At 53.5% G+C, this 12,547-nt stretch overlaps 2 protein-coding genes across 2 annotated transcripts; one reads left to right on the top strand and one right to left on the bottom strand.

The window, feature by feature from the left end:
* The first annotated feature begins 612 nt into the window (after window positions 1-612).
* Window positions 613-2,779, top strand: GPR182 (G protein-coupled receptor 182). The gene is given in 3 exon segments (XM_015559798.1): window positions 613-746; window positions 749-805; window positions 1,188-2,779. Coding segments are annotated over 3 exon segments (1,470 nt in total). The 5' UTR covers window positions 613-664; the 3' UTR covers window positions 2,519-2,779.
* A 4,583-nt stretch (window positions 2,780-7,362) lies between these two features.
* ZBTB39 (zinc finger and BTB domain containing 39) lies at window positions 7,363-12,158 on the bottom strand. Its single transcript, XM_006757358.2, has 2 exons — window positions 11,589-12,158; window positions 7,363-11,209 (listed from the first exon to the last, which is right to left on the bottom strand). Exon 2 carries the CDS (start codon window positions 11,163-11,165, stop codon window positions 9,033-9,035), a length of 2,133 nt encoding a protein of 710 aa, XP_006757421.1. The 5' UTR covers window positions 11,166-11,209; window positions 11,589-12,158; the 3' UTR covers window positions 7,363-9,032.
* Between the last annotated feature and the right edge of the window lie 389 nt (window positions 12,159-12,547).

Genomic DNA, 12,547 nt, shown 5'->3' with positions numbered 1-12,547 from the left:
AGTCAATGGGGGAAGGACCAGAGCGATTAAGAGTCTGACTGATTTCCACGTATTTGTTAGCCCTCCCACCGTGTCCAGTTCTGCTTTAGTAGGAATGAAGGCAGACATGGGAGAGAGGAATTCCAAGCTGACTTGGAGCGGAAAGCACCTGCATACGTAAAGCATTAAACACAGACCCAGCCCTGCGCTAAGCACTTCACCTTGGTGGCTCATTTAGTCTCACACACATACTCTTGCCCATTTGGCTCAGTGGATAGAGTGTCAACCTGTGGCCTGAAGGGTCCTGGTTTCAATTCCCATCAAGGGCTTGCAAGTTGCAAGCTTGCGCCCCAGCCCTGGTCCCATACGTGCAGGAGGCAACTAATCAATGTGTCTCTATCAACTCTCTGTCTCTCTCCCTCCCTTCCACTATCTCTGAAAATAAATGGGAAAATATCCTCGGGTGAGGATTTACAAAACTAACTAAATGAATAAAGGAATCTTATTTGTTTTTCTAAAAGGAGTAAATCTCCACAGTTAGTGAGTGAGGCTCTGGATTTAATGCTTGCAGCCTGACTCCTCCCCACCACTGGCACGCTGGGTCTTCTGCTGTGACTTCCCCTCTAACTGGATTGGGGGAAGGCAGGAAAAATCCCGGTCCTTTCCCACAGAGCCTCAGCCGGTGATGCTGCTTCCGGACGAGAAGGGCAGCCTGAGGCCCGAAGCAAAGCCAGCTGCAAGGCCACCGTCCCTCCAGCCTCCTCGCAGCTCCCAACAGTCCAGGCCCTCTGCCTCCAGGACCGGAGGTGTCCCCAAGGAAACTCAGGTGAGTGCTGCCCTCTCTCAGGGAAGAAGGGAATGGGGCTTGGAGACAACTGCCTTTCCTGCATGATCCACAGATGAGAGAGAGAGAGAGAGAGAGAGAGAGAGAGAGAGAGAGAGAGGAGAGAGAGAGAGCGCTGCATCCAAAGCCCACAGGACAAGACAGAGCAAGAGCCTCCTGAGGAGGGTGTGAGTGGAGGTCGGAGCCAGCCAGCCCACCTGAGGCTGGAGAAGGGTGGGCCTGGCAGGCTGGGCAGAGATCTGGTCTCTCCCACCACGGAGGCTCCTTAGCAAAGTATCTCTGCTCTTGGGTCGAAGCCGAGAAGTAAGCTGTGTGCTATTTACTCACAGTTTGAATGTTCACCTTCCCTTTCTTGCCTCTTCAGACCCAGGATCTTTCCCCAAAGCCTCCTGGTCCCGGTGCCCTGCGGCCTGGGGAACGGGACACAAAGCTGTTTTCCAAGTCTCCTTCCTCCTCCAACATGCTCTTCTCCCCACCAGGCATCTGCGGGTCCTGATGTCAGTCACGGCCAGCATGGAGTCCGGGCCCCCCAACCGGGTCACTGCAGGGCCTGCCAGTGACCCTGGAGAGATCTACAACTGGACAGACCTGTTCTACTTCTTCAACCACAGTCTGCCCGAGTGCCACGTGGAGCTCAGCGAGAGCACCAAGCGCGTGGCCCTCTTTGTCCTCTACCTGGCCATCTTCGTGGTCGGGCTGGTGGAGAACCTCCTGGTGATCTGCGTCAACTGGCGCGGCTCGGGCCGGGCGGGGCTGCTGAGACTCTACGTGCTCAACATGGCCATCGCGGACCTGGGCATCGTCCTGTCTCTGCCCGTGTGGATGCTGGAGGTCACGCTGGACTACACCTGGCTCTGGGGCAGCTTCTTCTGCCGCTTCACCCACTACTTCTACTTTGCCAACATGTACAGCAGCATCTTCTTCCTGGTGTGCCTCAGCATCGACCGCTACGTCACCCTCACCAGCGCCTCTCCCTCCTGGCAGCGCCACCAGCACCGAGTGCGGCGGGCGGTGTGTGCGGGCGTCTGGGTGCTCGCGGCCATCATTCCGCTGCCCGAGGTGGTCCACATTCAGCTGGTGGAGAGCTTCGAGCCCATGTGCCTCTTCCTGGCGCCTTTTGAAACCTACAGCACATGGGCCATGGCGGTGACCCTGTCCACCACCATCCTGGGCTTCCTGCTGCCCTTCCCTCTCATCACCGTCTTCAATGTGCTGACGGCCTGGCGGCTTAAGCGGGCAGGACGGCCCGAGAGCCGGCGCCACTGCCTGCTGGTGTGCGCCTACATAGGCGTCTTTGTCGTCTGCTGGCTGCCCTACCATGTGAACCTGCTGCTGCTCTCACTGCATGGGACCCACATCCACCTCCACTGCTACCTGACCCACCTGCTCTACTTCTTCTATGATGTCATCGACTGCTTCTCCATGCTCCACTGCGTCCTGAACCCCATCCTTTACAACTTCCTCAGCCCGAGCTTCCGGGACCGGCTGCTGAGTGCTGTGGTCCATTACCTTCCCAAGGCCCAGCCCAGGACGGGCAGACGTGCCTCGTCTTCCTCCTCCTCCACGCAGCATTCCATCATCATCACCAAGGAGGGCACCGAGCCCACTGCAGCGGGCCCCCACCACGCCAGCCTGCACTTCCAGGCACCAAATCCCTCACCCGTCTCCACTCCTGGGTCTCTCACAGCCAGCTGAGGTGGGGTTCCCTCTCCTCCCTCATGAAGTAGAAAGCTGGAGGTGGAGGTGAGAGATTGGGGGGCGGGGGCAGGGAAAAGGGTCAAAGCACTCACGGTCGACTTGGAGTCTATCTTACACCTTGAGGTGGGGAGAGGGAGAAGGGGTAGAGAGGGATAAAGAACGGGTCCTTGGTGTGGTCCTCTTTGTCTCAGTCCTTGTGTCTAAGACAGACGCACAGGAAAAAGGGTGAAATAAATAATAGAGACAGCCGTGACTCGATCTCTGAAAGTCTGCCTTGCCGCTGTGAGTGGGGAAGGAGCTAAGGCTAAACTGATGCTCAGCGGAAAGGACACGCATTGCAGAAATCACCCTGGCCGGAAGCGGGAGCTCTGCAGGAACCTTTCAAAACTTTCCTTTGCATGTGTGTGCTTGCTGATCTCCCCGCGCACCCTGCACCGTGCACCGCGCAGGCTGTGGGGACAAGAGGCCAGAGGCCACGGAACCAGAAGGTCTCAGCAGGACGTTTCCAGGCAGCGCATCCTCAGTGCTGTGATAGTGGAGGGAGTTGGGGAGGCGGGCGGGGTGAAGCCGAGGTCTGCACAGGCACCCCGCAGCTGGGCTGGCAGGATGGCCCTCCACCCCTTCCACCATCCAGGAAGTTCTCCATTTCCTTGCTGACACTCTCCCCCCCCCCTGCCCCAGAGCAGAGGAGCTGCCCCAGGGTAACAGCTCTCATAGCTAGCCCACCTCCTCCCAGCTTTGGAACTAGGACATTTCGGATCTAAACAAGATGCTATCCAAAATCCACCCCTGTCCCTCCCATTTTCCCCAGACCGTGGAAAATAACAAGAGACATCCATTCTGGGAGCAGACCCCGGGACAGCCAGCTGCAAGCACTGACAGATGTGTTGTCCCTCAGCCTCCGGTCCCTGCACAGGACAGGCAGCGGAAATTTCCCAATTTGGTCACAGGACAGGGTTCTGTTTTCTTCTGTCAGCTCCCATCCTTACACTTCTTTCTCCTGCGCCTCGTCTTTTCATGATTTATCTATCCAGCAACTTACTTCTAGTAACACTTGTCTACAGATAGGACGAGAAGTCCTCTGGGTCAGCGGTCGCCAACCTCTCGGACCTCACGGACCACCAGGGGTCCACAGACCACCGGTTGGCGACCGCTGCTCTTGGCAACAAGCAGGTCTTCTGGAAAGGCTGTCAGTTTGGGAAACTAGGACCATGCCCATGAACTTGGACTGAAGCAAAGCCTAAGAGCAGGTTCAAGTCCACTCGTTCCAGGTCCTTGGTCTCTCAATCCTGCGGCGGAGATGGAGGGCCCAGGGACACCACCGCCGAGACCTCTGTCCTGCCCGGTGCTGTGTCTGGAATGTTTACGTTGGAATCAGTCACTGACCTGGCGCACTGCCTCTTCTGCTTTCAGAAATCTGAAACTGCGTGCAGCAGATGCCTCCACATGTGTCCAATGGTGTGTGCCTGTGTGTCAGAAGCAGGGGCGCATCTGTATCTAAAGCCCCCTGCTCACTGGGCCCCACCTGAAAGGTTCTTAAGCTACAAACCACTGCTCAGGGGCACAGAGCCGAAGGCTGTCCACCCAGGAGAGTCCAGGGTGTAACCTGGGGTTGCAGTCAGGGCTTGGCCTAGCAGCGCAGATAACACAGTGAAAGCACTTTCTTCCCTCTGCCCATGTAAAAGCCAAGCCAGCGTCTGATGCCCATATCACTGCCTCCCCGGGCTCAGGCTCCAGAAGTTTCCTAAAGAAAACCCAATTTTCTCGTCACGTCCCAGGCGACCCGAGTCCACTTCCCCGAGGTTGTGCTCTTCTCACGGGTTTCACTCTGGCAACCAGTTATCTCCCTGGCAGCGTATCTCCTCAGGGCCTTGGGAGGAAAGGGAACAGGCTATGCTGACTGCAGCAAGGCTGCTCAGCTCAGCATTCACTGAGCAGTGACAGGGGCCAGGGCCAGGCAGTGTGCTGAGACCCAACGGGCCACATCACACCCTTCCGTCGGGGTACATTTGTTATCAACCTCAGGAAATTATGCCAAACCTCTGCCTCCTCTGTTTGACCTGCCTCTCTCCAGTCCAACATACCGCGTCACATGAATTAAATGGCACTGGCAAGACAACTTATGGCCAATTTTCAAGTCCAACTAGACACTGCTGAGTTCCACTTCACTTTCTGGGCCAACACAAGATCCCCTCAGGAATGTTCCCCCTGAAGTTGGGTCACTGACTTAATTTCCCACTAAAACTCGGTCAAGCCCTAGCCAGTCTGGCTAAGTGGATAGAGCATCGGCCTGTGGGCTGAAGGATCCTGGATTCGATTCTGGTCAAGGGCACATGTCTGGGTGTGAGCTCAGTGCCTGGTAAGGGGTGTGTAGGAGGCAGCCAATCCGTGATTCTCTTTCATCACTGATGTTTCTATCTCTCTCTCTCCCTCTCCCTTCCTCTCTGAAATCAATAAAAATCGATTTGAAAAACAAACAAAAGACCGGTCAACAAGTTAACCCTGGGGAATTCCAGCTACAGGGAAGGAAGAGGTGCTGCTTAAATCTGCTGAGCACAACACTGAGACTCAACGGGTGGCTGTCCAGATCTTCCCAACTCCAGGGATGAGCACGATCACAGTAAACAGGAAAAGAACTCCCATTTCCAATTTCCTTTTTTTTTATTCTAAATAAAAACCACACTTTGTGCCGAACAATGGAATATAAAAGAATCAGATGTACAACGATTTTAGACATCTACTATTTGGGAAAAAAAGTTTACAAAATATACAAAACTTTACAGCAATAGATAGTAAACACTTAAATATTAGGAGGTCAGTACTTATTAATTTAATGGAAGAAGTTACACATCAACTGTTCTCCATTTCGTAAGAGACTTTAGCTAGTAGAAGAGGGAGGGGAGGGCGGACTGGACAAAGGAAGGGTGTTAAAGAAATATTGAAATCCAAACAATTCCATTTTCATCCTGATGTCAGCTTTACGATGATAACCACATTGAAATGAATGCTGTGTGCCCTACTTCCTGACTCGGCCAGTGCAGGGTTAGGAAAAAGGAGGTGTAGCGACTCCCATATGGGCACCGACTTCTCCACACAGCCTACTCCCATGGCAACAGACTCAGTGTCCATCTAGAGTGGGATTTAAATTCATTTCCACATGGAGTAGTCTGGGAAAACAGGGCACAGCAGGAGGCCAGAAGAGGAAGAAAAATCATCAGTAGCAAAACCTCACTGGGAGAAGGCTTGTCCTGGAGACAAAGAGGGCTGGCAGGTCAGAAGAGAAGTCAAAAAGAACTTTTACCCATTTTCTGGTCCTTAGAGGTCACCTGGGCCAGAGCCCCACCCCCACCCCCTTTCTTCCCAATGAGCCATGAACTATACATTCCATGGAGTCTTAAAATTTAGGACCCAATGTGAGGGTACAGCGGAGCTTGCCCGTGGGGCAGCGGGTCACAGAAGAGCGGGATAATGATCCCCTCCTCTGGCCACAGCTGCCTCTGCTCTTCATCCCAGTGTGCCATCCAAGTGTCACCCTCTTCCCCTAGGAAACAAGCTGAGAACAGCCTCAGGCTTGGTTTCATGCTCCATAATTGCCATCTTGAAATTCTTAAACATGATTTTTAAATAAAGGGCTCTGCCAATTATGTAGCCAGTCTGGAGTACAGAACAAGAAAAAGGAGGAAAAGGGAGAAGAAAAGACATTCAAGGGTCAAACTGAACCTCAGAACGATACAGCAGGAGACAGTGCTAAACTGAGTTCCAGGGCAGAGGGCGTGACAAAATCAAAGATTGAAAAAATAAAAAACTCAACATAAAATCAATACCTTCCACTAGGTATCCTAGAGTGCCCTTTGCCACACTATAGTGTTTCAAGTACAACCGCTCAGAAAAGGGTGAGCTAGAGGCAGGGGCAGCAAACATGACTGAACAGAGGGAGGGTTGGGTGTGAACACAGGGGACATGGGGAGAAACAGGGTTTGGTCATTGAGCCTCATGAGCTACTGACCCTGCTACATGTCTGACTGCAACCAACTGGGCTGCCCTGACCAACCACCTCGCCTCGGGAGGATCAGGGGGTGCAGTTTTTTGTTTAGTGTTTCAGGGGCAAAGTTTCAAGGATTTGCTTTTTGGTTTACTGGCAAAAAGGGAATACTTCACAGTTTCAGGTTAAGTATACAGACTACCCAGCATCCATGATGCCCTCTGTTAAGGAAAAGGGTTTGCCCAGCATAGTCACTGGGTTTCAGGACCAGCTCCCTCTAACCTGGCCACTCAGAAACCAGTCCTCACCAACAGTCTGGGAGGGATCGCTCAGGCTTGAAAAGCTTAGCAAACACTCGACGGTAGTCCTTTCCACACATTCCTCCTTAAATGTCTATAGGTCGGTGTGGGAAAAGGAGAAGCCAGTCAGAGATGAAGAGTCTCAGCACTGCTTTCCTGACAAGAATGTCCCCAGGGAGGATTCCCAAGTTGGGTTAGATGTGAAAAGTGGCCATGTGTACAAGTCCCTTCATGTAGCGGTCACCCCAGCAGAGAGCCACGCACTCCAGGTCGGAGGCTGTGTAGGTTCAGGGCTGGGGAGAGAGGCAGCAGGTGCACCAAAGATGAAGCTCTGGTTTGCCTCTATGTCTCAGTACAGCTTTCCGAGTTTAGGAGGGATGAGAAAATGTGCAAAAAGGTCCTTCATGTGACTTGGTCCCCTCAGCCTGGTCCCCAATCTACTCCATTACAGGATGGGAGGAGGAGGAGGAGGAGGAGGAGGAGGAAAGGCCTAGGAATTTAACACGCCCCAACTTTCTAGGACTTACATCAATTGCCTAAAGGGTTCCCTGGGTATATTCTGTAAGCGCCTATCTGGGGAGAACAAAAAGAATTTGCCCTGTTTAAAGGCTTGAAACGTTCTCCCCCAGTTCTAGCCTATTTCCCAAACTTCTGGCCAGGATTCTCCCCTGGACATGGCTCCTTGCTGGGGAGAAACTCATTTTCCTGAAGTCTCTTTTCCAAAAGAGATGCTGGGTAATATGCATACAAACATAAAAATAAATAAATATTAACGTCCAAAAAGGCTTTGTGAGTTCATTAAAACCACTTGCTTGTGAAACAGCCCGGGGTGCTGCTGAGTCCCACCAGGAGCAGTGTCAGGGCCTAGCTCAGGGACTCCCAGCGCTGGCCTGAGCAGGTGAGGTAGTGTGTACAGAGGTGAGCCAATGAGTACGTGAGGTCAAGAGCCCTCGCATTCAAGCCTTCTTTGGGCAGGGCCCCCTCAAAAGCCAACTAACAACAAAGCCCCCAGGGCTGGGCAGAAATGTTTCCCAGCTACCGAGGGAGGGCCTGACCGAGCTGTCAGCCAATAGCGCCCACTGGCGGCAACACAAAGACAGATCAGGATAAATTCCAGCAGGTCAAAAGTCAGCTGCCAGAGCTCCTGCCCAGTTGCACAAAACAGGTTACCCAACTGGGACAGAGAGGCATCCCGCTACACACCACCAGTCATCATTGGTCCCTTTAATCCTGAAGGGCTTCCAGTCCATCACTCCACCTCGTGGGGTCTTCTCATCTACACTACGGGTCAAACACACTTCTAGGCGAGAGACAGGATATAAATTAAGGCAATGCTGCTGCTGTCAGAGACAACCCCACTTCCCCAACAGAAAACTCACAGTTGATGGAGGTGACCAGATGACACGTGACGGACTATATCAAATGGCTCCCTGTCCTCTTTGCCCCACAGGGAAGGCCTGATGCCCTGGGCCATCACTCCATGAAATCATGTTTCTTTGGAACTGAGGAGAAAAGAGAAACCTCCCTTCCTGTCAGTCCAGGCTGCCACTTCTGGTGGCCCTGCAGGACCTTTTCTGGTGGCCCTGGCCAGGACTCATCCCAAAGCTTTCTGATCTAAATAGAAAGCTTAGTCCCCAGTTTGGATCTAGCTTCCCAAAGATCTTACTGTCCAGTCAGCAGATTAGAGGCGTGGAACAACAGGCACCTCTATCCCTGTTGCCTTTTCCCTGCTGAGGGCCGGGAAGGGGACCTGAGGTGAGCTGCCCTGCTGACTAGTCTTTTCTAAATGACCACACTGCCAAACGCTCTCACAGTTGGTGGTCCCCGATGGAGGTCTGGCATTACACCCACAGTGAGAACTCTCTCCACCTCCTCTCTTCAGTGAAGCTGTCGGTTGGGTTCTTAGCAGCATAAAACTCGAGAGGCTGGGGAAGGGGATCTAGCTGACACCAGCTGCCTGACGAGATCCCAAGACCAGCCTCAAAAGAATAAAAAACACAGCCCTTCATGGGCAAGAACAGGTCAGGAGGTAAACATGATAGGGCCGCTGCTTCTCTAAAACAGTAACAGCTCATGTGCTATTCTCTTTTTTTCTTCTTTAAACGCAGGACAGAACAGAATTCCCAGCAAGGCAAAACTGTAACTTCGGCTAGGGTGGGATGAACAGCCACTAGAAAGTCAATGTCCTGGCTGCCACCTGGGAGCTCCCCTTGGCTCCGGTGGGACCCAGTCAGCTGTCCGGGCTCTTCTCCGCCTCTTTGGAATGGATAATGTACATGAAGGTCTGCTCAATGGTGAAGTCGGGTGGGAGGCTGCCTTTGTGCACACCCACGTGCTTGCTCATGAGGTTCAGGGTGGAGCTGTAGTGGCCACAGACTGTGCAGCGGTACATGAGGGCCCCTGAGTGCGTCTTCAGGTGGCACTTGATGGTCGAGCGGCCTCGGAAGAACTTGTGGCACACCTTACACTGGTACGGCTTCTCGCCCGTGTGGATCCGCCGGTGGTAGTTGAACTCACTCGTGTGGGCAAATCTTTTGCCACAGACCTTGCAGCTATACTTGCTGTTCCCAGGTTGGCCCTGTAAAGCCAGCTCCTCACTCAGGAACTCCTCTGCCGGCAGCTTCCGCTTCGGGAGAGCTGGGTGCTGCAGCCCAAAGCCAGGCCGGGGGTCAAGGCCGCTGCTGCATTTGTGCTGGCTGACATGGTAGCGATAGGCAGCCTCCGACTTGAAGCTCTGGCTACACAAGTGGCAGCGGAAGAGGGTGTCTTCCAGGCTTTGGTGCACAGCCATGTGCTTCTCTAGGAGATGCCAGTCCACAAAGCTGTTCGCACAGACAGAGCAGGAGAAGACCGAAATGCCGAGATGGGAGAGCATGTGCCACATGAGGCTGCAGAGGTTGAGGTGGCGCTGGTCACAGACGCTGCAGGCCTGGCCCTTCAAGGTCAGATGGTCTAGGATGTGGCCCCGGACCACGTGGAAATCTTTGGCCAGAGCCTTCCCGCAGGCAGCGCATTTCAATTCGGCGGAGGCTGCCCCCGAAAACAAGCCCAGCTTCCCCGGCAGGGGGTCATTGGGGTGGACAATGATGTTGTTCTCAAATATTCCATCCCGTCGGTGGAGCGTCAGCTGCCACTGGGTAAAGAACTTAGTTTCACACATGTCGCAGGAGAAGAGGAAAATACCAATGTGAGACAGGACATGGGTCACCCGGGAGTTTCGGTCCTGGAAGTGGGTCTCGCACACCTTGCAGTTGCCTGTCAGCAGGTCCACGTGGTCCCGAGCGTGCTGTCGGATCAGCTGGATGTTGGGCTCCAGAACTTTCTTGCACACCTGGCAGGGCATGGCCTTATTCTCCCGGTTGTCATTGTCTCCGAAAGTCAGCTCATCCTCGCTGTCATCACTCAGCTCAATCACCTCAGCTGTGCCGATCTCCTCGGTGGGGTCTTCAAACTGCAGGTCGTCCTCCCCCAGGTCCTCCAGCTGGAGGTCGTCCATCTGCTCAAAGCCTGGGTCTTTGGAGTGGTCGCTATTGCTCAGGCAGGAGTTGGTCCCAGTGGTGATGTCTATTGCATGGTCCGGGGGGAAGAAGCTGTTTTTACTGAAGTCTCCATTGCTCTGAAGCTTGTATGGCTGGCAGGAGCTTGTGCTGGTTTGGATGCCCATGCTGGCCGTGCCTAGGGCTGGCTGGGTCACCACATTAGGTACAGATGTGAAAGGAGCAGGATTATCATGGTCTTCCGTCTTTGGCGGCAGTGGCTGCTGTGGCAGGGGCAGGCTATGGTGAGAGTCACTGGTAACATTTCTCTCTTCATCTTTATAGCTTCCTCCAGCATCACTAGGCAAAACATAATTTCTATCAGGACCAAAGGGCTCCCCGCCACCCCGGAGTTCTCCAAGGGGATGGGCAGGTTCTGCTGAGCTACAACTCAGGGTGCCCGAGTGGCTCTCACTGGTGCTGGTCAGGGACTTGGCCACAGCAGTGCTCTCCAGGTCAGGGAAGGTGGAGTGACAGGCCCGGAGGAGGTCTTCCATACCCAGACGCTCAGCTACCTCGTAGATCACCCCAACATTGATCAGGTCTGTGAAGAGCTCAGATGTGTAGACAAAGCTCAGAATCTTCTCGAAGTTGGCGGGAGTGATAAAGTCCACCACATAGGTCCTGGCGGCATCGAGCCCAGTATTCAGGAAGAGGTTCTGGAAGTAGCCAGCTGCGCAGGCCAGCACAGCTTTGTGGGCCGGGAAGGAGCGGCTCCCCACCACGATGGTGACATCGCACATGGTCTCCGAGAGCCGGCACTTGTTGAGTTCCTTCAGCAGGTTGTTGGGGTGGTTGGTGCTTTGTAGTTTGATCCTCATGCCCATCTTAGCAGCTCCTGTGAAGTTGCCTCCTTATCAGCACGGTTAATCTGTGGACAGCAAAGGGAAAAGATGGGTGGCCGAACGCATCCCTGCAGGTGGGGTGCTCTGCAGGAGAAACCACTACCAGTTGGGGTGTTTCTAAGCCTCAGGTGGGGAGCAGAGTGAACAGGCATGGAGAGCTGCTCCATTCTGCTGAGAGCAAGGACAGCAAACATGACAGAACGATCACCCCTCTCCCCACATTGACCCAAATACAGAGCTGTTATGACAAAAGCCAAAACCGCTGAAACAAATCGGATAGCTTGGTCTTTAAGAGAGTCAGTAAGAGAGGCTGTAGCTAGAGGTATCCGCTCGGACACACTCTCACACTTCATGACCAGAGCAGCTGGCTCCAATGAGTTTCCTCCTAAATACAAGCTGTCCTACCTCATGACGCATGTTCTCTTCCCTTACGCCGTCAAATGTCCTGCACATAAAATCTGCAGTTAACAACGCGCCTTTCGCTGCTGGGGATGCTCCCTCCACCTTTTGGCTTTCTAACACTGTGTCCTTTCAGCCCAAGGAAATCTCCTGCTCGCTCTCGAGTTCCTATCTCCCCGCCTGTGCTACCTGCCTCTCTCTCCTCTCCATAACCCAGGGCCACTCAGACGCTGAGCTGCCACACTCCTGGTAAGCTGTGGATGAAGTTAAAATGCTTCAGAGCCCAGAGGAGTCGAGCCAAGCAGAACGCAACCATGGCATCTTAGATACGCGGGACGCCTGTCCGCCACCCTCCCCAGGTTTCCTGCTCATGTTGGCAAGAACTAAGAGGTTCGCTTGCTGCCATGAGAAAACACCTCGCTGTGCAGGTCCTAGACCTGCTCGGCACACCTTTCCCGGAGCCTGCATCCCGAGGGAGGGGCCCCGGTCTGCCGGCTCCGGTCCTGCGCGGCAGCCCTTCTCCACCCGCACACTCCACTAACTCCCAACTTTCGCCGGGCGCTCCGGGCATTGTCTGGGTGCCGGCCAAGCTGCCTAGAGCCCATTTGGCTAATTCATCACTCACACAATACACATTTATTTACACACGCTCAGTGTGCCAGTCCCTGGAGTGAGAGCCGGATTTAAATGGTCAAATCAGATTCAGTTCTTGTTCTAGAAGGTTCACAGTATAATGGAGACAAACACTTTCAGAACACAATCTTCTATTACAATACAACACAACACAGGGGTCTCTGAATGGTCTGCCTCAAAACAAGAAACGTTCTATTGGGAAGATCTCCACAAATTACCTGAAATATGGGGGAATGTGTAGCTAGCAATGGACATTACTTTGAATAAAGCACTTTGGATGTTTCTCTTGAAATTATCATGTTTTCTTTGATTACAAAGTCCGCATTATTAAC

The sequence above is a fragment of the Myotis davidii genome, unplaced genomic scaffold (genome assembly GCF_000327345.1).
Source record: "Myotis davidii unplaced genomic scaffold, ASM32734v1 scaffold1134, whole genome shotgun sequence".
NCBI lineage: Eukaryota > Metazoa > Chordata > Mammalia > Chiroptera > Vespertilionidae > Myotis > Myotis davidii.
Note: the sequence above shows the minus strand (reverse complement) of the source record. Positions and strands in the feature narration are given on the sequence as shown.

Bases quoted from the DNA above. Each gene is read 5' to 3' on its own strand.
- ZBTB39 (XM_006757358.2), bottom strand. From the start codon at position 11,165: ATGGGCATGAGGATCAAACTACAAAGCACCAACCACCCCAACAACCTG.